At 48.9% G+C, this 24,308-nt stretch overlaps 1 protein-coding gene across 12 annotated transcripts in view; it reads left to right on the forward strand.

The window, feature by feature from the left end:
* Nucleotides 1-3,100: 3,100 nt before the first annotated feature.
* Nucleotides 3,101-24,308, forward strand: part of KIF16B (kinesin family member 16B) — a 243,734-nt gene continuing 222,526 nt past the window's right edge. For 7 of the 12 annotated variants that reach the window (XM_074347845.1, XM_045508691.2, XM_074347847.1 and 4 more), the window contains exon 1: nt 3,102-3,256. In XM_074347845.1, coding sequence (XP_074203946.1) covers nt 3,210-3,256 — 47 coding nt within the window. In that variant the 5' untranslated portion in view covers nt 3,102-3,209. Of the gene's footprint in view, nt 3,257-7,251; nt 7,420-24,308 lie in introns of those variants that run through there. The other 5 variants (XM_074347840.1, XM_074347844.1, XM_074347841.1 and 2 more) reach the window with 3 other exon arrangements.

Consider the following 24,308-nt stretch of genomic DNA (forward strand, 5'->3'; position numbering starts at 1 on the left):
GTTTTCTATGTCTGTGAGTCTGTTCTTGGTTTGTAAATAGAATTTGTATCTTTTTTTTTTTTTTAGATTCCACGTATAAGTGATAGATGATATTTGTCTTTCTCTGTCTGACTTACTTCACTTAATATGATAATCTCTAGGTCCATCCATGTTGCTGCAAATGGCATTATTTCATTCTTTTTTATGGAAACCATAAACAAAATGAAAAGACAGTCTACAGAATAGGAGAAAATATTTGCAAATTACATGACTGACAAGGGACAAACTTCCAAAATATACAAACAGCTCATACAGCTTAAAAAAATCAAAAATGGGCAGAAGACCTAAATAGACAGTTTTCCAAAGACGACATCCAGATGGCCAACAGACACATGAAAAGATGCTCAATATCACTAATTATTAGAGAAATGCGAATCAAAACTACAATGAGGTGTCACCTCATACCAGTCAGAATGGCCATCATTAAACAGTCTATTTATAAACGTTGGAGAGGGTGTGGAGAAAAGGGAACCCTCCTACACACCAGATTCCCCAGTTTATTTGTATAAAGCGATAACGTTTGCAAAGTACTTGAAAGTATGAGTGCTTTTTTGCAAAGTACTTGAAAGTATGTTAAAGTTTAAGATGAGCCAACCCCTTATCTTCTAATTAATCTTCCCTTTCAGAGACTTCTTTCACTCTCGGTTACAAATACCCTCCGGCTAAGTCTCTGTTCCGTCCTGCCCCGCGTGCGTTGATGCCTCCCCGCCTCCTTCAGCTCCAGGAGTGCTGGGTGGGGGCTGAACAGTCTGCGGGCTGCGATGGTCTGTTTCGTCAAATGGCAGTGCCATCAAGGGACAGGGGGCTGATAGGCAAGAGTAGGGTGTTGGAAATAAATTAACAAATGAATGAATGAACACTTCCAAACAAAAATTAAGGACCCAGACACAGAAATCGCTTTAGTGAGTAAACTAGAACTCCTCCTACAAAGTTTGTCTAATTTGTGGTCTTTAGGAGTTGAGCTGGCTTTGCCGTCTCTGGGCCCCTCGGGGGTTCAGTGCGCTGAGGCCTGGGAGGGGACAGGGTGGTGACAAGCCGGGAGGCAGCGGCGGCTCCCTTGGGGGTTGGGGCCACGCCCACCGCGGAGGCGGCCCGAGCAGTTTGTCCCCGCGCAGCTCCCATATAAGGCGGGCCCCGCCCCTGCCCCGGCGGCCGGGGCGCCGCGCGGGCCCTTTGGTGGCGTCTTAAACCCGCCCGCCGCTACTGCGCATGCGTGGCCTGCCTTCGGAGCCCGGCGCTTCTGGTTTCCTCCCAACCCCGTGATCAAATCCGCACCCAGCTCCGCGCCCCACAAGGGGGAAAAGCCTGGGTATTCTCTGGGCGCTAGAAACACGTGGGGGTGCTGATTCCTGGCTAGCCTCAGGGCTCTAGGGAAGCTCTTTGAGTCGGCCACATGTTCGCAGGTATCATCCCACTTAATGCATTAAGTTGTTCCTGATATGCAGATAAAGCAAAAAGTCCCAAGGTGCCCAGTAATGCAGACTGGAAGACTCCCAGTGCTAGCCTGAAGCTGCGGCTCAAACCCAGGAGCCCAGCCTCCATTCGTTGCGGTCTCCATCAGAGCCTGGCTTGCTAGAGGGGCAGCCCCTCGGACCCGGCCATGCCACCTACCTTAGAGCCGCTGCCAGCCACCTCCCAGGTGCCTGCGGGCGTGAAATACCGGCGGCTCGGGCAGAGTATCCCTTTGTCGCCCCATTAGGAACGTGGGGGCCCAGTGGATCTTGAGGACGGGGCCCTGTATTCTCTGGGCCTTCTCGCCCCCACTTGTCAATTGTGGGACCAGAGGCAGGAAGGATGGAGTCCTAGGGCTGGAGTGGGTGGGCTAAGCGTCCCTGAGTGGGGCAGCAAGAAGAAGGCAGGGCTGATTGATGCCCTCGTTAACGTGGCCTTCAGGTAATCCAGTGGTTCACAGGTTGGGTCCTGGGTGTGTGTTAACGAATGCCCAATACCCGAATGAACGAATGAATGTACATTCTCCGGGAGAGGGGAGCGGGGGACAGTGTGTGTGTGTGTGTGGGGAGGGGGCGCTATTTACAAAAAGAGACTGAGTCAGACCTCACTTCTACCAGAGAATCCCTAAATTGCCAGGAGACGGTCGTCCCCACCTCTAACTCCCTTAAGGTTAAAACTACTAAACTGTAACATAAGTGCAAAAAAAGTGCAATGAAGATCTGATTTTGGTCACTATAGACATTCTTATTTGCATTTAAAACTCTCAATACCCCCCCCCTTTTTTTTTACATTTTTTTATTGAGTTACAGTCATTTTACAATGTGTCAAATTCCAGTGTAGAGCACAATTTTTCAGTTATACATGAACATACATATATTCATTGTTACATTTTTTTTCCCGCTGTGAGCTACCACAAGATCTTGTATATATTTCCCTGTGCTATACAACATAATTTTGTTTATCTATTCTACATTTTGAAATCCCAGTCTGTCCCTTCCTACCCCTCAATACCCTTTTAATTTTCATTTCTTGTTATCCCTGAGTTGAGGGGTTCAAAACCCATGCTTGGACAGCCTCGGAGTAGTGGAGACGACCACAGAGGAGTTGCCCACCAACAAGCTGTGCTAATCTCTGTGCCTCAGTTTCTAGCTCTGTAAATTGGATGAGTTAACTCCTGCACAGTGGGGTAAAGCCAGGTCCTTGCTAAGGACTGAAGAACTGTGTTTTTGGTAATCTGATCCCAGGGTTGTGGTCCTTGCGCTGACATTAAATTATTGCGAACCTCTCCTCTTCATTCTTCTCCCGTTTTTCAGGGGAGGAGGCTGGGTTTTAAGCTTTCCTGAAATTATTCAATTTGGGGCGACTCCCAGGGCACTGCCTGCAGTGTGGATCTGCCCGATTTCCCAACCTCCGGCGGCGGCGCCCAGGCATCCCGGCCCCGCCCATCCCAGCCCCGCCCAGGCGTCCAGGCCCCGCCCCTCCGCTCCTCAGGGCCGCCACCAAACCCCGGCCCAAGGATCTCGCGGGCTGGAGCCCCTCTGGGCATGCGCAGTGGCCGGGCAGGTGGGGCCGCCGCGGGCCGCCGGGTCCAGCCGGGAGCGGAGGGGCGGGGGCAGAGGGGGAAGTGGGCGGGAACCGCCGGCCGAGTCTCGAGAGTCGCGGGCGGCCGCGGGGCGCTGGGCAGGTGGGAGCCCGCGCGGGCCGGGCCGGGATGAGCAATGGCATCGGTCAAGGTGGCTGTGAGGGTCCGGCCCATGAATCGCAGGTGAGTGGTGGGGGGCGGGGCGCAGGCCGTCCCCGACGCGTCCCTACCTGGAGGAAGTGGGTCTCCAACTCCCCTCCAAGGCTAGCCTCGACTTAAGTGTCAAGAGCGGGTCTCCGGCCCACTGGGCCCTGGCTGTGGCCTCTGGGGGCCCGGGGCACTTGAAGCTTTGCCGTCTCTTTCACGCTGCCCTGGAGGGCACCCTGGGAGTGAAGAGTTCCCCAGGCCACGCAGATTACTGTAAACTCTTCCCTGTCCCACTAATTCGGGGAAGTTTGCTTGTTCCTCCTTTAAAAAGCATCTAGGGATCACTTTCAGAAAGGTGTAACTCCTTTGAGGGGAGCACCAAAGGTGTCAGGCGAACTCCCCTCAATTATGCAAACTCAGAAGTTCTCTAACGATTAACAGTGTTACTTTTTAGTTTCTTAATAAGAGGTCATTTCTATTCCCTGAATGTGAACCCTAACTTCTAATTGGTAGTTTAGCAGTTCTTAACTTCAGGTTAAAGAGTGGGTGGGAAAGCTTAACAAAGTTTTGCTTCCTGGAAAAAAAAAATCAAGGGCACTTAAGTACACGTGTTTAAAATATGCTGATGTTAAGGTGGGGAGATTAGAAACACATTCAGCATTTAATCTTGTATGTTTCTGCAAAGTAATGCTTTTCAGAATGGTTTGACTCTAAATTCACTGAAGAATAATCTGTGTCTCCTTTTCAATGCGCACTTTATAATCAGTTAAGAAAGATGATTTAGAAAGTTACTTTTTAAATTGGTATAATTTTAAGGAATGAAGTAGATCTAAGTGGGATGTGTCTCCTTCCAAACGATAGGAGCAGTTTACACAAGGCCATTGGTTTTTATTGGCTTCTCAATCAAGTTGGATATTTGACTTACCATATGGCCTTTGCTCCTTTGGTTGTATCGGCTTTGCAGGTCACTGGTAGTTCTGACAGCTGACTGGAGTATCAGAAGATCATGAAATCAAGAGACTGCCAGAACCTTCTTTGACTCGTCTGAATCTGTTTTTCTTTTAGCAAATGGGGAGTCATGGTTCTGATTTGTGACGATTGGAAACCAGTGCTTTTGTGATTTTTAAGTTATTTCTAAAACTTTTTAGGGGAGGAGTTTGACTTTTTTATAAGTTCTAAGAGAATATACATGTTTCTAAGTGTATTCAATCATACAAGAGAAATGGACCCCGAGGTCGTTTACATGATTTAAAAAGATTTTTCTTTATTTTGGATTTACATATATATGGAAGTTCATTTCCTTCTTTGGAATAAAGATGTTATGGAGCGCGTACTACAAGACTGTATTGAGTAACTTTAGAAAGCACTTAATAAGCGCCTACCAAGTGCACGGCATTGTGCTGCCTGGGAGACAAGGCGAATGAGGTCTGATACGTGTCTTCCAGGAGCATACTGTCTGGTGCGGGAGGGACTGCATACTGGTCGGACTGTCATGAAACACTGGGCGGGCTGGGAGGGGTGCTGTGAGCACATGTCTTGACAGTGTGGGCCTGGAGCCCAGTTCCATGGAGAGGAGGCAGGAAACATATCCAGAAGCCATGTGCTTTGAGAAGGTAGATTGATGTGATGATATTTGTATTCCCAGAAGGGAAGAGGTGGTGGTGGAAGCAGGATGCGGGCAAGAAGCAGCAGGATGAGGAAGGAAGCGGAGTCTGGGCCAGATGTGGAGATGGGAAAGCTGGGAAGATCCATAGAGACGGTTTGCTGGCAGAGTGGACAGGATTTGGCAGTTCACTGGGTGGGAAGGCGGGAAAGGGGAAGAACACGGTCATTAACTGAGGTTTGATGTGCAAGGAGGTGGAAGAGGTTTGGGGAAGGTGGACGGTCAGGTCGAGTGAGACTTGCATGAGATGCAGCGAGCATCAGGACAAGCACAGTGTCTGGCCCAGGGTGAGTCCCGCCCACGTGTTGACCCTGTTCATTACCTGAAGTGTGGGAAGGACATCTGTCTCTGCTGGTGTTCAGCAGACTGTTAAAAACATGGGTTTCAGGTGATGTGAGGATTGACATTTGGAAAACTTTTGCATGTAGGTGACAGTTTGAGAATGTTACAGTGAGGAGGAACTTTCTTAGGAAGAGAAAATCTTATTTTTATGTATAAAACAGATCTCTACAGTAGATTAAAAAATGTTTACAGAGAAGAAAAGGGAATCAGGGATTAGACCCTAGGATGTGCTTCTTTTTAGGATTCCAGGGAGAAAATTGGCTTGCAGCTCGTGGACAAGTACAGCACAGTAAGTGGTCACGGTGGGGAAGGAGGAGGGTCTCCTGGAGGGGGTGGTGGTGGTTGGTGTCCGATGTTGCTGGGACGGTGCTCTGATGACGTCAGTAAGATGAGGTCCTTGGTCTTGGGGACAAGAGCGTTGGTAACCTTCCAAAGAGCACTTTCAAAGATCCAGGAGTTGGCAGTGAAAAGGAAAGAGGGATACAAATGACCAACCAAAAACATTGGGCCTAACACATGAGGAAAGGCTTGCAAGTTACAGTAGCCATCAGAAATCGTTTTTCACCAGTGAGATCGGTGCATATTAACTGAAAACACTGAGTGCTGGCAAGGGAATGGTGATGGAGTCATAAAGGGTCAGGACTTCTGAAACTTTCATATTGGTAAATTTGACAGTAGCTGTCAAGACGAGAAGTTTATAAACTCTTTGGCTGAGAAATTTTATTTCTGAGATTTTACTTTACTGATTATATTCCTGCCTACCAAGATATATGTGTAAGGATGTTTCTGCATCATCATTGTAACCACAAAAAAATCGTAAATGACCTAAATGTGCAATGATGGAGGATTTGTTAAATTGTGGCCTATTCATTTGGAAGAATGCTATGTAGTGTTTACAAAAGAACGTGTTGATCTTAAAAGAGTTCCAAGGTAGGGAATTAAGTGAGAAAAACAAGATATCTACACACACACACTATAGTAGAGTTGTGTTAAAAAATGTATACATACAGGCGCACACACACCCCCATATCTGAATAGAATAATTCATAAAAAGCCTGACAGTGGTCACTCTGAAGAAGAGGACTGACTGATGGAGAACCTGTTAGGTGAAGATAGAAGGCTTATTTTTCTTTTACTGTTTGAGTTTTTAGTTGGCTCATTAATAGTCTTATAGTAATTAAAAACGCTTGTTGGTCATATCATTTGCAAATATTTTCTCCCATTCTGTAGGTTACCTTTCATTTTGTTGATGGTTTCTTTTGCTGTGCAAAAGCTTATAAGTTTGATTAGGTTCCGTTTGTTTATTTTTGCTTTTATTTCTATTGCCTTTGGAGACCGACCTAAGAAAACATTGCTACAATTTATGTCAGAGAATGTTTTGCCTGTGTTCTCTGTTAGGAGTTTTATGGTGTCATGTCTTTTATTTAAGTCTTTAAGCCACTTTGAGTTTATTTTTGTGTATGATGTGAGTGTTCTGACTTCACTGATTTATATGCGACTGTCCAGCTTTCCCAACACCATATGTCGAAAAGACTGTCTTTTCTTCATTATAAGTTCTTGCCTCCTTTGCCAAAGATTAATTGACCAGAGGTGTGTGGGGTTTATTTCTGGGCTGTCTATTCTGTTCCATTGATCCATATGTCTGTTTTTATGCCAATGCCATGCTGTTTTGATTACTGTAACTGTAATATTGTCTGAAGTCTGGAAGAGTTGTGCCCACAGCTTTGTTCTTTTTCCTCAGGATTGCTTTGGCAATTCTGGGCCTTTCATTGTTCCATATAAATTTTAGGATTATTTGTTCTAGTTCTGTGAAAAATGTCATCGGTAATTTGATAGGAATGACATTAAATCTGTTCATTGCTGTGAGTAGTATCTTAACTGAGCAGGACCCCATGGGGTCTTCCTGGGACAGGCCCCCACCCCTCCCACATATCCTCTGCTGTAGCTCCTCCCTGAAGTTCCCAGGTAATAGCATCTCATGCATATTTCCTGAATTTTTCAGATGCTAAAAACTACCACCAAATGGGAGAAATTAACTATGTGATGATCATGAGCACATAGCCCCCAGACCTTCTGGTGCCTAAGGACTGAGCACCGTCAACCAATCAGAATTGCGCACAGCTGATCACAGCCTCTGGGTCACCCTTCCCTCAGCTCGCCTTTAAAAAATGCTCAGCTGAAACCACTCGAGGAGGTGAGGGTCCGGTTTTTTGGGTATAAGCCACCTGTTCTCCTTGCTCAGCCGTTCAGTAAACCTTTCTCTGCCTCAAACTCCAGCTTTTTGGTTTGTTTGATCTCACTGTGCATCGGGCACATGAACTTGTGTTCAGTAATGGTATGGCTATTTTAACAGCATTAACTCTTCCAATCCAAGAACATGGGATATCTTTCCATTTCTTTGAATCACCTTCAGATTTACTTATCAGTGTTTTATAGTTCTCTGCATGTAAGTCTTTTCACCTCCTTGGTCAGGTTTATTCCTGAGTATTTTTTGATGTGATTTTAAAAAGTTTTTTTTTTTAAACTTTTCCTCTGGTATTTCATTGTTAGTGTAAAGAAATGCAACCAATTTCTGTATGTTAACCTTGTATCCTGCTACCTTGCTGAATTCTTTTATCAGTTCCAGTAGTTTTTGTGTGGAATCTTTAGGATTTTCTATATGTAGTATCATGTCATCTGCATATAGTGACAATTTTACCTCTTCCTTCCAATTTGGATCCCCTTTCTTTCTTTTTCTTGCCTGATGGCTGTGGCTAGGACTTCCAGGACTATGTTGAATAGAAAAAGTGAGAGTGGGCATCCTTGACTTGTTCCAGATTTTAGCGAGAAGGCTAAAAAGCACATTTTATGTTGAAGCTCTGCAGATAGGTAAAAGATTTAAGAGGTATTACATGCAATTCACTCCTAATTTCTATTCTGTCCTATTTTATTCTGTCCCACTTTGAAAAATGCTAGATCCACCGATGACTTGCATTTGGCAGTGGGAAAAACACTGTTGTGAGGTTCAAAAGGGACACTGCGTGGGGCCAAAGCTCTCACAGTCCCTGGCAGGTAGCAAGGGCTCTGTGAAGACTGGCTGCTGTTATTACTGTTACTTTTAGGATTTAATGATTGTAACTTGATTCAATAACAAGTATTTAAAACATGTTTTACCCAAAAAATTGTTTTTGCCGAGTGCTGGCAACAGAGCAGCCAGCTTTTAGCTTTATAATGTGCTTTCTTATCTGATAAGGTAAGTCCACACATGCCTTTTATTCTGTGACTGTTCTCAGCCTCTCTGATTAGCCGCTCAGGTAGACTTTTGTATCATGTTGATCTAGTGAAAAAGAGAAAGAAAAAATGCCCAAGGTATTTTGATTGGGGTTGAACTCTTTAGAGCGTACTGAAGTCTTCCCATTTTAAGAGCAAGGATGTCAGGAAAACAGTTCCGTGGTGCTCTCTTGGGCGTGTGATGGGGACGCCAGCTTCTCGTATTAAGGGTGGGAGGTGTCTGTCACAAGGCGCACCGCAGGCACCTGGCTCATTTGTCTACCTGGGCAGCTTCATTTCCCCTCCCACCAGCTCCCTGACTTTTTATCCCCATTTTGCAGAGGGGAAACTGAGACCCCTCAGATTAGAAAGCTGAGCTGACCTGGATCCACTTCCCTCCAGAGCCCTTCACCTGGTGACTTGTTGTCTTGGGGCTAACTGATGACAGAAGCCCTTGGCCTTTGGGGACAGCCGGCTTGTGGCAGAGAAGATGGACATACCACACACAAAAATAACAGTAGAGTCAGTGCTGTTGAGAGAGAGCCTCTAGGGGATATTGCAGGCTGGAGGAAGCTCTCCGTGGCTTTCCAGGTCTCTTAGATGAGACTGTGGAGTTTGAACTGAGCCCGGAAGGAGGTGTTACCCGCCACCATTTAGAGAGTGTCTGTGAAGTGCCTGGCTGATGCTTTTAGGAAGTTAGCATAGTCACTCCGTTTTGCAGATGGGGAGCCGGGCTCAGAGACTGAAACAGCCTGCCTGGGGTCACACAGCCAGGTCACTGTGGAGTCCGGATTTGAACTGAAGTCTTTCTTACTCTCATTTCTTTTTAAAAGTTTTATTATTGTTGTTGTTGTTGTTGTTGTTATTATTATTATTATTTTGAACGGAGGTACTGGGGATTGAACCCAGGACCTCATGCATGCTAAGCACGTGCTCTACCACTGAGCTGTACCCTCCCCTCTTACTCTCATTTCTAAAGCCCCGCTGCTGTACAGAAGACTTAGAGGGTGGGGATGGCTGGCAGATGGCCCTGAGTACAGTTACCAGGGATCTTAGACTAACTTTTGTAGGATTTATAAGATTTTTAGAAGCTTTTTGTAAAGATTGGGTGAGAGGTGAGTGGGCAGGGTGTCATGAGGGCTTTTCTTGGTTAAGCTGGGAGTTGGGGCTTTTATACTCCAATCCTGTGCTGGCCAGTGTCATAGCCATTGGCTGCCTGCAGCTACTTAAATTAACATTAAATGCAATTTAAAATGTAGTTACTTAGTTGCACAGGTCACATCTCAAATGCCCAGTAGCTACATACTGAGCCGTGCAGATATAGAGCGCGCCCATCGCGGAAAGTTCTTTTGGACAGTAAGACTGAGCTGGGTTTGACCCCTGCCCGTCCACGTGCTTGCTCTGTGCCTTGGCACTTTACTCAAGTGCTCTGTGCTTCCGTTTCTTCATCTGTAAGACAGAGATCTTCGCAGGGCCACCCGGGGGAGGTGGGGCGGAGGTGGTGACTGAGTGAGGTGACACTTGCTAACAGTATCGGGCCCTATAAATATCGGCTATTATTATCAAGCACTGGGAGCTACTGATGGCTTTAAAACGGTCGTCATTTGCCAGTTAGTGCTTTCAGCCGGTTCATCTGGCAGCAGGGTAGAGAAATAGTCATACCAGCTCCAGCAACAATGAACATTTCTTAACTGTTTGCCAAGGTCTGGGCCAAGTGTCCCTCACGCACCCCTCACGCAGTGTTGTGGGCTGCGAGCCCTGGCGGCCTCAGGTGTCCATGTGAGTGGGCAGAGGCCAGCGTGGGAGGATCGCACAGAGAACGGAGGTACGGCCCGTAACGGTGGGGTTCTGGACTGGGTTGGAGTTGTAAGTAATGAAGAAGGGCACAGTCAAAGGATAAAACTTACAAACCAAACCCTGAAGAAGCTTTCATGGTATTTTCTGATTGTGAAAATAAATGTATGCTTTTAAAAAACATGTGCTGGAAAGTGTACCAAAGAAATCAAATAAAAAATCCCTCATAATTCCATAGTCCAGAGATAACTCCTCCTCAAGTTTTGGTGCCTTGGAATCCAGTCTTTTTTTCCTGTTTGTGAAGTGACATAAAGCATAACTGTTTTATATCCTGTTTTTTGCATTTGCAAGAGACATCCTGAAGACCGATCAGTAGGACATAGAGAGGCAAAGAGTCCGATGACCGACTGAGTGACTGGGGCCTGCTTAGTGGAGCAGTGACCCTTCCCTAGGCCAGGAGCTGGTCGGGGCGAGGGCCATGGCGGCCAGTTGAGTTGGGCTCAGGATGCTGGTGGGGGATCCAGGCAGCAGGAGCTCAGGTGGGTTATCAGCTCTCCAGATGCACATTTGGAGGTGGGTCACTTGAAGGTGACAGAGGCTGTGTGTTGTCTCCGAGGAGGACCATGGTGAAGAGTGAAGGGGTGTGGATTGCAGAACTCCGTGACCGGGGTTACAGCAGAGCTGTCGGTAGGTGGCTGAGTGACCTGGGCAGGTGGGTTTTAGTCCTAGACCTCGTTTCTTCTCTTGTCACACAGGGATGCGCCAAGTGTGGTCCGGGGCCAGCTGGGAATCACGGAGCCTCTTTTGAGGGGTTCACAAGTCAGCACTGTTTTCACAGCCACACTGTGGTACTTTCTCCTTTATGCTCATCTCTCATGAGGGCGCAGTGGAGTTTTCCAGAAGCTACGCGATGTGTCATGATGTTGTGCATCCTGGGTGCTGTGCATTCTGGGTCTTAAAAACTTCCCACTTTTCATTTCTGATGTGGTAACTGTAAATGGCTGTAGCAACAGTCGTAAAAGCTCTCTGGGCTCCTTGGTAATTTTAAAGCGTTGTAAAAGGATGCTGAAGCCACAGCATGTGAGAGCCGCTGCTGAAAAATGAAACTGCATCAGTTGTTGAGGGGTTTAGATGGAAGAGCGTGTACGTGGAGTGTCAGCACACTGCTGACAAGTCAGAGCTGCTGCTGATTTTTACAATCACCTTGTTACTGACAGAGGCCGGAGTGGAGGGCCAGGCAGTGGAGAGAGGGAGGGAGGAAGGAGAAGGGACATCGTGACCAACAAGGAGGGAAGCAGATGGGGTCCCTGGCTGCAGGTTGAGGTCCGAGCCCAGCTGGCCGGGGAGGTGACTGGCTCCTGTCTCTGGAGGGAACTATTTCAGGTGATACCGTGCAGGCGGGAGCCCGGGGGGTGAGGGCCTGGAGGTGGCACCTGTGGACTGCCCTTCCAGGTAATGGAGGGGTTAAAGGAAGGTGAGGGCTAAGCCGTGTTCACCTGTGCAGTTTGGCTCCCGGAATACAATCTTCCTGGTCTCCTCTGCTGCTTGCGTGGGGCACTCAGACCCCAGCCCTCACCTGGGCATCGCAGACCTGGGCTCAGCCCAGGAGAAGTGGGTGTGTGTGTGTCTGCTTTTGTTTTAAAGAAGAGGAGAAGAAAGCAGGTAGGGAGTTAGGGATTGGAGAAGGAAGGCTTCCGGGTTTGGGGGGCTGCTGGATAGAAGGTGCCGTGGTTTCTGGGGTGACTGTGGCTCCCCAGGGATGGCAGTGCTGGTGCTGACTCATGGCGCTTGGAGCACATGGAGGTTTTTCCCTTTTAGATAACGTGAAGCTAGTGGCTGATGTTTCTTCATACACAAAATTTAACAGTATCTTAATGTATACGATGTGCTTACACAGTGTGTGAGTACCAGTAGTTTAAAAACTGCTCTTCAGTGACTAAGAGTTTTTAGTAAATACGATTTGGTATTAAACTTGTGCTGCTTTATTTTATACAGGGGGACGGGACAGGGAGAAGCCTGGGTATGGACGGACAGCTTCGGGCTTTCCCTGTGTATTGCGTTAATTATACACAAATTGCACATCAAATGCTCAAGGTTAGAATATTTGAGCTAAAACACTATGTTTCGCTGATACATAGTTTATGGACAGAGCACTCATGTTCTTTCAGGAAAGGTTTGTCTTCACTGTTTAACTTGAAATAATTTTAGACTTAAAGTTCCCACGTACGCTTCACCCAGCTTCCCCAGACATGAGCATCTTACGTAACCCCGGCGTCAGAACTCAGGGATGACCCAGGGCAGCGGGAGTGATGGTGCAACTTTCCCCCAGCATCCTTCTTCTGTTCCAGGATCTGCTGCCGAACCCCACCCAGCGGGTCGTTGCTGTGTCTCCCAAATCTCTCCTGGTCTGCGGCAGTTTCTCAGCCTCAGAAGAATGCCAGTCATTTTGTAGAGTAGCCCTCATTTGGGTTCTTCTGATGTCTAGTCATGATTCAGTTGAAGGTACGCAGTTTTGACGAGAAAACCACGTGATACTGAGCCCCCGTTTCCTGTCCCAGGGGGTTCGTGGCGCCAGTCTGTCCCGTCCCTGGGGATGCTGACTTTGATCACTTGGTCGAGGTGGTGTGTGTGGGGTTTCCCCACTGTAATGTTTCATTTTTTCCTCTTTGTAATGCACTCGTATGAGGGAAATACTTTGCAGGAAAAGTTTTTGACTTAAGTGTACAACAGTATTTTTTGTCTGTGGGAACACATTTCAGATTTTCTAGTAAATGTTATTGTGAACATAAGATCCATTTAAAACATTTTTTTTTTCCCTCTGACTTAGTGAAAAAGAGTTAATTGTATTGAAAATGAAGGACATTTGTGCTTTGGAAGGCTGACGATTGTGTAGGACTATGTACTTAAGACATCTTGCAGTGAGACATCTATCAGCCCAATGCACGCTCCTTTCTACTCTCTACTATTTCATTAATTAAAAAAAAAAACACGGTTGTTATCCTCTAAACTGATTTTATGGTCGGCAGTTTGAAAACATTGGTGTAGTGAATCTAGTATTCAGAGCAGAACTTGGTAAGATCTGATTTTTTTTTTTCCATGAGAGAACGTTGAAAGTAGAATGCTGTTAGAAATTCAGTCCTGTTTCCTCCTGGAGGTGGGGGTGGGGATGGGGCTTATAATCTCAAGAGGATAAATAAAGCTTAGAATAAGAATTTTCAACTTCAGAGAGTTAGGATTCTGAACCCACCATGGGATGTCCACTCTCAGGAGCTTGCTTTCTTAAGCCCTCGTGGCCTTGTGGTCTCGTGCTGCCTTGCCTGGGTGCACCTACTGATTCTTATTTTCAGGACTTATTAACAGTCTAAGCCCCGATACCGACTCAGTGTGGGGCACAGGCAGATCACTTCGTGAGGTGCTTCTAAACGGGGCTTGAAGTTCCCCAGGGAGCTGTCAGGAAAAAAATGATTCAGGGTGATGGAGACGAGCTCAAAAGGGAAAAAAGTTGCGGGGATAAAGCTTTAAAAAATAGTAGATTTTGGTCTGTTTTATTCCTTTCCCTAAGTTAGTGCTTTTACAGGAGCCCCTCCTGCGCGGTCAGGCAGAAGGACAGCTGTGCGGAAGACGTCAGCCGTCCTGGGCTGGGCTCGCGTGTGATGATGAGTGGAGACTTTTTTTTTAAAAACATTAAAAAATTTTTTATTTTGAAATATGTACAAAAGATTGCAAAAATAGTGCAGAGTTCTCATGTGTCTTTCATCCAACTTCTCCGAGCGTTATCACCTTGTGCAACTGTAGTAAAAACCGGGAGAGTGTCACTGATGCAGTGTTATCCACTCATCTGATTCAGTCACATTTTCCAAATTGCCCTGTGCCGTCTTTTTCTCTGGTCCAAGATTCAGTCCAAGATCACACAAGGCATTTAGTTGTCTTGTAAAACATCTCCTCCTTAATTAAGCTTTTCTTGTTCTTATGGCCAACTTTGACTATTCTAATATATTAAGGGTAACAGTGGGTAACGTTTCCCCCGAGTACCTCTGTCTGTTCAAATGATTGAGGAAGTTTGACTCTTGGCGAGCTTTGTTGTTTGAGCTGCTAACGCCTTGGTTGGATTAACTGTTCAGTTCCAGTGTCTGATGAAAAGGACAGGGTTGATGGGGGGACCTTTAACCCTCGATGGGGTGGAAGGGCTTGGAGTTCAGAGTGAGTAGGAGGCCAGTCTCGGTGGTGTGTCAGGATTGGTTTTAGGTGCGATTGGTTAAATCTGCTGTTGCACAGGGCTCACACACTTAGTGTCCGCGGGGACGGGCGGGCCTGCAGTCAGCCGTGGGACGAGCCCTGCGCACAGAGAAGGGGGTAGGTCGCAGCAGGTCCTCAGCTCCAGAGGGGGGAGGTAATCAGGTGTGGAAGGGTCCTTGCTGGTGTCTGTAACACATTTCCCCTCACATTTTAATGGCTTAGCCCTAAGCTACCAAAGAAGTTTATCTTCTGCTCACGTAAGTAGGTGACTTTTCTCTCTCTCCTGGGGCTCAGGCTGGCCTCTCTCTCCAGCCAGTGGAAGGGAGCCAGCAGGTGGGGAAGGCACACCCACTTCTTGGCCTCCTTGGTGTGGAAGAGACATGTCACTAGCGCTCACCTTCTGTTGGTCACGTGGCCACACGTGGCTGCGAGGAAGCCTGGGAGCGACTTACTGGCTGGGGAAACTGCCCTCGGGTGACAGGCCTATAACATAAAGGGGGAAGCTCTCTATTTCCATGCACCCTGTGTCCAGAGGGATGGCTTCTCCATTCCGATCAGTGATGCCTTTGCGTCGCATTGATCAGTGATGCCTTTGCGTCGCATTTCTGTCTGCTGGAGGCGTGGAGACCCAGATGTCTGCGGTCCCACTTCCTCCTTCCTGAGAGTCTTTGCGCAGATGTTGCCTCCTCTGTCTCATTGGAAATACCAGCCCCCACCCATGGTGTTTTCTGTCCCCCTCTCAATGTTTTCTCTTTACAGCACTTATCACAACTAGGCCTACCCTGTGTCTTCCTTATTTGTTGATTTTTTTAAAAAACTTTTTTTTGGGTACTAAGTCTTTGAAATCTGGGTTGTATTTTGCACTTACAGCACAACCCGGTTTGGACCAGCCACATCTCAAGTGCTCAGTAGCCACAGGTGGCTGGTAGCTGCCACCTTAGACAGCGTGGGTCTCGTGAGTAACCAATGGACCATACGTAATGGCAGGTGGTTGCAAGTTCTATAAAGAAAACGAAGCAGAGTAAAGGGCCAGGCCACCACAGATAACAGGGGCCAGGGAGGGACTCTGTGCAGGTGCTGGAAGGTGGTGACTGTGGGGACGTCTGGGAAGAAGGTTCTAAACAGAAGGAAGAGCACTGCAGAGGCCCCGAGGCAGGAGCAGGCCTGGCGTGTGCCCTCGGTGGGGGGTGTGGGGGTACGTGCGGTGCTTATGGGGGGCCCAGGAAGCCATGGGGAGGTCTTGGGCTTTATTTGAAGTGTGGTTGGGGCTGTCGGAAGGCTGAGAGAATGGAAGCGACCTGATCTGACTTAAATTGTCTGGAGGTCACTCTGGCTGCTGGTGGAGAATGGACCTTAAGGCCAAGAATAGAGGTGGGATGATTTGAGCGAGAGGTGTAGACGTGTGACCGTGATGATCCACGTGATCATTCACCCTGCACGACTTCAGTGGCCACCCGTGAAGTGTGTGATATCCTGTTAGACCCTGGGGACACCAGTGGGCATGGTCTCTGCCCTCGGGAAGCTCAGGCTGGCGGTGAGTGACCAGCGGGCTCACAGCAGAAGGCCGAGTGTTGGAGCAGCGGGAGGAGGCCCGGAGCCATTCCGTCGAGGGGGCAGGTGTGATGGGCTGGGCTGATCCCTAGGCCAGAGCGTCAGGCCACAGAGCTTGCACTTGGGCGAGCCTGGGGTCCTTCCAGCACTGAGATCCACAGGCTTTATTCTATTGGCAGAGGACAGCCCCTGAAGGTGAGCTGGGGAGGTGGGCGCCGGTGTTCAGCGTGTGGGGAGGAGGAGGGTGCCAAGAAGGGAAGGTCGGAACACTCCAAAGGCAGGCTTTTCCCCAAGGGAACCTTATTTCCAGTGGTATCTTAAGCTGCCCGTTCTACTAACAGACAGTTTTCAGATTTTCTGTTCTTTCTGATGACTAATAAATGAATTAGAGAGTCAGTGGAAGGAATTTATTCCTTCTTTCCTGGAGCGTAAGTGCCCTGGAACTGATTTGATTGTCTCTAATTTGATCTTGGCTGGAATTCCTCTCTCTTGACTTTGAAGAGTCAGAGCATTTTGTGGTTGTTTCTGCTTTTGCCATCCTTTCCCTCTGCCTTTTATTCTGCTCTGACTTTTGAGAGACAGCTATTGCTAATCAGTCCTGGAAAAATCTGATTTGTCTTCTGTACCATCTTCCTTAGCCTTTGGAATATGTTTGTAGTTATTGATTTGCCATTTCTCCTTCTTCGCTCCCTCCCTCCCTCCCTTCCTTCCTCCCTTCCTTCAACAGATATTAAGTGCTTTCTGCACAAGAGAAACTGCTTTTGGGTATGTGAGCTTTTTCCTGGAAGGGTACTGCTGGACTGTTGCTTGATTAAATTGGCGACACAGATTTCACTGCCCCATAATCCCGGACTTTGACACAGGGCACAGTACAGTGAAGGGGTGATAGAGGCAGGGAGGCTGAAGGGGAAGGAAATCTGATGGGCCCAGCGGTGCATCCGGGTGCTGCCACTGACTACCTGCGTGGTTTTCTAGAGGATGCTTTAGTCTTCTGGCCTCTTCTTTACAATGTGGACAGTAAAACCTTAAATGCAAGTTTATTTCAGTGGCTTAAGGAGTTAATAGCTGTGAAGTGCTTGCACAGAGCAGGTATCTTGTGTTGTAGCTCTTGAGATTTCACATGAGTCGTTTGACGGTGGAGCAGAGTCTGACATGATCAGTGACGAGGACTTGACCCGCCTGTCACCAGCTGTAAGGTTCTGCTGTGTAGGTGATGAAGCGTGGTGGCTGTTTGGAGAAGGGACAGTCAGTGTGAGCTCAAGTCTGCAGGTGGCTGTGTCGGCAGAAGTTGAGCTCTAAGGCCTGCCCAGGCCCAGAGTGGTGAGGAGCAGGCGTTTTCCTGTGACCTTGGCATCTCTGCAGCCACCAAGTTTTCATTGGGCTTTTTCCTTTGGTGGTGATGAACGAGGGTGTGATCCCTGCTCTCCAGGAGCTCGTGATCTCCTGGGAACAGCAGGCGCAGGAAGAGTGTCCCAAGTTCTCTGAGTAGTGTTGGGTATTCACCGCGGGGCAGTGTTGGGGTGCAGGGGTGCTGAGCGGAGCTCCTTCTCAGGGCTGGGGCCACATCCCGGGGGGTCTGTGACTGAGCGCGGGGCTCCATAGAATGAGCTGGCCTAGCAGACACGGTGGGCAGTGGCATTTTAAGTAGAAAGTGTATAGAAGCCCTAAACTGTAGAGTGGAATTCGGGAGCTGCAGAGTACAGTGACATGGCTGAATCTTCAGATAGATGGCTGGAGAGGGCGGGGTGGAGAGGTGGGGGCGGGGCGGAGAGGTGGGAGGGGAGGGCGGATTATGCGGGTTGTGCTGTCTGGATTTTACTGTTTTTTTCTTCCTACCCTTTGTTCTAAAAGGAATTAACTTAAAGCTAATTCTGGAGGTAGTGGGGACCATTTCACCAATGGGCGTTAACAGGATGAGATTTGTGTGTTAGAAGGCGGCGAGTGAGACTGACAGCTACCAGACAGGTTTGGGGGCCATTGGAGTGACTGAACATGGAGGGGCTGGAACTTTCCCACTCGTCTGCCCTGCCACCAGCTGTCTGGCCGCCATCCGGCAGGTCAGCGTCTGTGCACCCGCCTGTCCACCCTTGTGACCCCTCACCCCGTCTGCCCACTCACTTGTCCCCTCACCACCCATCCACTTACCTACCCAGCCAACTGGCTGGGGAATCTGTTTCTTTCCCTTCTCAACCAAAAGACAGTGAACGGACCCTTGTGCACCTCTTTTTTTCCACCTTTTGCCCGTAACAGACTACAGACTAGACATCAGTATGTTGATAGAAAGAGGTTTCATCTTCCCATCTTTGGCTGATTGATTGATCATTCACAAAGTATTTAAACTCTGCCAGGTGTATGTCAGGCCTTGTGCTAGACCAGCAGTTCTCAAGGTTTTGGGGATACCTTAAAATTACTGAGGACCCCAAAGAGTTTTTATGGGTTATAGCAGTGTCTTCACCACATGAGAAACTGAAACAGACATGTTAAGAACATGGGAATGCGAAGCAGACAATCCCTTAGCCACGAGGACGGTCTGTCATGGCACATCTTGCAGTGTCTGGAAAACTGCACTGTACTCGTGAGTGAGCGAGAGTGAAAAGGCAAGTGATGTCCTGGTATCAGGATGAAAATAGTTTTGACCTCGCAGAGCCCTTCTCCCTGCAAGCCTTTAACAGCCACTGGGCTGCCTGCTGGGGATTCGGCCGGGCACCAGGAGGGCGTAGTCCTTGCCTCAGTGGGACCAGGTCCTGCGGTACTGTGCAGCCCGCGGTGGGAGTCGGGGTCTCCCTGAGACTTGGGGCATCAGGGGAGGCCCTTAGAGGGATGGACGGCTTGGCTAGACCTGAAGTGGGCCTTGGCCCGGAAGGTGGGTGCAGCGGGTGGAAGCCCAGAGGCCTCAGGTGAGGGGCTGGGAGCAGTTCATGGCAGCTGTGTGTTAATATTGCATTTGCTGGTACGATAACAGAGCTTCGCTTCCTCTGTGTGGCTTCAGCGTGATGTGATCTTACCCACCTGTTTGACTTCAGAGGCACACACTTCTGTTCTCATGTCCTTTCCCCGTGTGACTGGCGGGCAGCCAAGGGCCCTGTTTCTTAACACTCCCATCCATCGGAGAATTTCCTATTTCAGATGCTAAACCGGGTTTGTCAAGCTTTGAAAATGTAAACGGCAGGGCCATGAAACCTGAGGGGCTCAGAGGCAGCGTTGGTGTGCGGCAGCTTGGAGGCCGAAATAAAAAGCTTGACTCATCATAAAAGACCAGAGAGGCGAGACTTGGGAGGGGAGGACTTGGTGAGACAGAAGTAGAGCCGCTCCTTTGATGCCATCCTGTTATTGCAGGAGCAGGCCTCTGGGCCTCCGGCAGGGAGCGCCTCATAGGACATGCCGGCTCCTGCCCCCTCCTCCCCTCGCCTTTGAGATGCGGTCCACGTGAGGGGTGCAGGTCTTGGCCAGGCGCAACCGGAGACCTCTTTGGCCCTCCCAGGGCCGCCGTAGGAGGGGCCTGCTTTACTGCGCACGGACGGTCTGCTCAGCCAGGCCAAGGAAGTGAGGCCAGACCTGTTTTGCGATCTGTCTGTTTTATTGCAGAAAGTGTGGTGACATCAGAGGACTTTCTTACCTCTGGCCCTTCTGGCTTGATGACGAGGTGATTTCTTTTATTTCTGCCTGACAGTTGGGGTAATGTATTCAACTTCAAGGAAACTGGGATGAATTCTTGACTTAAGAACCTGCTAGTATTACACCTGCATTACAGCTCTGGGGAACGGCAGCTTCATTCTTCAAAAGCTGCGCACCTTGAGGACATCCAGAGGTGAGGGTGCTGTCAAGCAGTCAGGAAGAGTGAGAATTGGGGTGAAGCCCACACTGGAAGGACAGAAGGAAATGAGACAAAGCCCCACTCTGGTAATTTCTTTAATAAATCCTAAATACCTGAACAAATCAAGCCTTGTTTGCTCCTGGCTGGGTGAAATCATGTTTTATTTTGTTAAAAATCAGCTTGATTAGTTTCATCGCTTCTGCCAGCCTCCTCATAGCTTTGTCTCCTGTAGGGGCACCGTGGGGGGAAGAAGATTATGAAATCCAGCAGAAAGTACATGAAGTTTGAGAAGCCAGTCAGATACTCTAAATTGTCTGCCAGTTAGTCATTTAAAAAAAGGGTTCTGCTGATAGAGGCATGATCCCTTCTGTGAAGTCTCTGGGTTTCCCGTGTGGGTGTGAGCGCCGGCGTCTGGGGCCCCAGGCAAGGAGCAGCTGTCCTGTGCATGTGAATGCAGGAGTGCCGTGACCTCCCGTGCTTCTAGAGAAGTCCGAAACACAGACTTGTATGTAAAATGCTCAGGTTTGTAAAATACAACTAATTAAGGGTGTTTTAGAATGCAGAGTATACCAGTCCTCGCCCTGGGGTGCCGTTGTAAAACTTCTGGTTTGGAATGGAGGTTTAAAAAAATCCTTCTCTTTTCCTTGTTTTATGTAAAACTCACTGTTGACTCTGGATTCTTCCCCTTCCCACTTTCCTGCGGTGTCAGTGATGTCCGTGTTTGGGGAGGTGTCACCTTTGAGCATCCTGCACTTGTCCCGCTGTTGTGCCACAGCATCCTTGAGATTAGACATGCTGGTCCTTTCCTGGATGCCACGGAGATCAGGAAAGGGGGACGAGGGGTGAGGGCTCCTGGGAGATGTGGCCCTAAGAGGAATTTCTGTGAGCTGTGCTGGTGACGCTAAGTCAGGATTTTGACTGTGCCTGCATGGCTTGGTTGCACACCGTCCGCCCTCTGAGCCTGGTGCCCTCTTGGAGGAAGCTTTTGTGATGGGCAGACAGGCCCAGTGGTCTACGAAGGGTTGGTCTGTTAGAGATCCAGAACCTCAGCCTGGCTCTTCAGACCCCCGACCTCGGCCGCAGTGCTGAGCCCGCTGCCTGCCTGCGCCTCAGGGTGTGCTCCCCTCTGCTGAGGGGTTTGGTGGCCTGCTTGGTCTGTTTCCCACTCTCTCATCTGGTTTCTCACAGGTCCGAGTTGTGGTTTGTTCTCCTTTTCGGGCTTTGGTGGTGACATCTGATGGTGGGTGAGCCCCAGCTTGTCCCTTGGAGATGCTCAGCGAGGGAAGTGGGGAAACCAGGGGGTTAAGATGCTGGCCTTGCGTCTCAGCTGAGGCTACCCACCCCGAGAGCTGAATTTCAGGGATATGGGGTGCACCCGGGCATCAGCAGCTTTAGAGCCCCAGGGAGAGTCCTGGGGCGGGGGCCGTGATCAGAGGTGATTTACTGGACATGGTCTTGGGCGTCCTGGGTAAGGCCTGCCCACTCTCCTGCAGACGTCCTGGTGATTCCTGGGTGATGGCAAAATGAAAACCTGCTGAAGTATGTCTGCATCCTCCTGACTTGGTCGCTTACGGCTCAGGAAGCAAGGCGAGGTGTGGCCTTCTCCGTGTCTGGCTGGTGTGGCCTGGGGAGGGGTGAGGGCCCAGGTCGGCAGGGGTGGCCCCTCGTTGGCTAGGATGTCCTGGCACCGAGGACGGCGTTGTGACTCATCTGGCTTTTCAGAGGATGTCCTGGACAGAAACTTTCTGGGGACTCTCCCCTCCCAGTATAACAAATGTGGGTGCTGCTTTAGGCAACGATGGGGCCTCCTTTCTGGGCTGACTGTGTTCCCTTACCAGCTAGCCCAGGCTGGGTCAATCCTGGTCTGGCCTCCTGTGCCTGGGGTGTGGAGAGCCGCTCACCCGACCCCCAAGCTGGCTTTGCTTTTACAGCCAGTTTGCTCTTGCCCACGTGGGGTCATCATGGGCCGTTCAAGGGCAAGGGATATGATTATCCTTTCCTGTATCCCCCAGAGAGCCTTGTAAGTGGAGACGCATGTGTTTGTCCATTGACCTACTCCTGCCTCTGGCCACTGTCGCTCCCATTAATTAATTTATTTTATTAGGTTTATTTATTTTTAAGTGGAGGTACTGGAGATTGAACTCAGGACCTTGTGCATGCTAAGTACACACACTTCCACTGAGCTGTACCCTCCCCTCCATTAACTTAATATGTGAGTGTGCATTGCCCGTTGCCTGGGGGGGGGCAGGGGGGGCTTCTGGGCACCGTGCGGGAAGGACAACATGTGCCACCTGTCTGCAGAGGGGACAGTCAGTGCATGGTCAGAGTAACCAGATGTAATCACAGGTATTTAAAAATTGGTCAGAGAATTTTGGTGTTTCTGATACTCTTATTTTTGATAAATTGTGGCCTCTGGATTGTGTTGATGAAGATAAGCATTTAATACAATTTATGAAGATCAGCTATATGGTGGTTCCTCGATTTTGATGAGATCTCGCTCGAAAATTTGGCAAAATGTGTCTTCTGAATTTCCTCCATTTCCACCTGTTTCAGGAAAGGATTGGAAAGGCTTTGTTAAAATGAGTTGTCCCACCAGCATGTAAGTCCCCAGAGGGCAGGGGAGGCACCGTAAACGCTTGCTGAATGCATGGCTGGATCTTGGGTTCGTGGGGGAGACGGAAGAGCTCATGGTTGTCCGCCGTGTGCCTGGCCTCCTGTCGCTTGCTTTCCTCTGTCACGTCTTTCAGCAAAAAATTCTGCACGAGAGCAGCCCCGTGCCCACGCCACTGCTGCACAGTCGCCCTTTCGGGTTCTGTTCAGCCATTTTACAGGTGAGGAAACAAAGGCTTGCAAAGTTAAATAAAGTGTCAGAGTCAGAGAGCTCCTGAGAGTCAGGATTGAACGAACTCCCCGCAGCCCAGGGCTCCCTGCACAACGGCTAAACTGCTCTGCTGGGTGACAGCAGACACCGTGCTCGGTGGAGATGCTCCCTGAGACCAGGGCTGCACCTTGTTCCGCTCTGACTCGAAGTGAAGTCTTCTGAAGAGAAGTCCCACAGTTTGGTACTTCGTAGCAAATATTTAGCTGGCGTTATAAAAGGACTCAGTCTTCTTTATACAGACCAGCTATTGTATTATTTGTTTTCTCTAACGCTGCCACTGAGAACATTTTTCTGAAATGGAGGTAAGTCTGGAAGGAGTGTTGTAGTGATGGTGTGGGCAGAGAGCAGACTCGCTTTTTTTGAATTTCGTGGATATTTTTGTGCATTAAGTCGTTGATTTAGTGTCTGAACCCAGGAAAACAAAAGAAGTATTAACAGATGTCCTTATGTCCTCAGGGTTTCTCTTCCATCCCTTCCTTTATGCGTCCGCTTTTTGGTTGTGAATGTGTTGTTTGTGTGTCTGAGGAAGCACATCGAGGAAGTTCGGGCACGTGCACGTCCTTGGTCTTCCTCTTTCTCATGACTCAAAAGAGACAGAAGGTCCCCATGCCTTGGTCCTGGAGTCAGAGTCACAGCTGTGGGCCTGCGGGAAGAGTGAGCTTCGTGTCTGCCTTTGGAGTTAACATCTGCCAAGTGAGCTGGTATTTATGTGGGAAAACACACCTGCATTTAAACTTTGAAAATATGTAATAAACTCAGAAGCATTTACTTCAAGTTAGTGCTTGAGGTTAAGAAAAGCATCTTGTTTTCAGTTCAGCTGTTAAGATTCTTTCATCTGCTGACTCATTCATTTGTCCATTCATTCATCCATCCAAGGGCTTGCTGTGTGTGTAAGGACCGTGGAGGTACTGTGGGATGTATAAAAAGTATTATCTCTGCCTTCAGGAAGCGTCTAGCCTGGTGGGGAAGACAAATACAGTTGCCCTGCAGTAAATGGGTAGAAAGTGAAAACTGCGGTCATGTGTTATGGGAAATCACACTGCAGATAATTGGCTAAGGGGTGTTCTGGGAAGGCTTCCTGGAGGAGGAGACAACTTTAAGGGTGTTGAAAGGTAAATGGGGCGGAGGAGAAAGTACCTTCCAGGCAGAGGGGCCAGCATGGCGGTCTTCATGAGTCCTGGAGGAAGGACTAGTGTGGAATGTGGCAGGGGAGCCTGGGTGACCAGGCGGGTGTGGGAGACGAGGCTGAGTGGGCTTCTTGCGCCGCCTATCCAGCCCCTGACGCAGCTGCTGCCTTGTACCCTGTTTAGACTAATCTTCGTGTGGGCTCCTTAAATGTGCTGACCTCCCCACCGGGATCCCATGAGGGCCTGAGCTCACAGAACTTCCACATTCAGGAGATGGAGCTGAAATCAAGTCAGGGGTGCTGGCTTGCCCTCAGCAGTTCTCTGTGGTTTTGAAGTATTGACTGCTGGCTTAATTTGGAATTACCCCGACCTTTCCCAACGCTGACTCTGTGGGATCAACTGTGAGCAACTCACTTCACCTCCACGGCCTC

This window comes from Camelus bactrianus, chromosome 19 (genome assembly GCF_048773025.1).
Source record: "Camelus bactrianus isolate YW-2024 breed Bactrian camel chromosome 19, ASM4877302v1, whole genome shotgun sequence".
NCBI classification, from domain to species: domain Eukaryota; kingdom Metazoa; phylum Chordata; class Mammalia; order Artiodactyla; family Camelidae; genus Camelus; species Camelus bactrianus.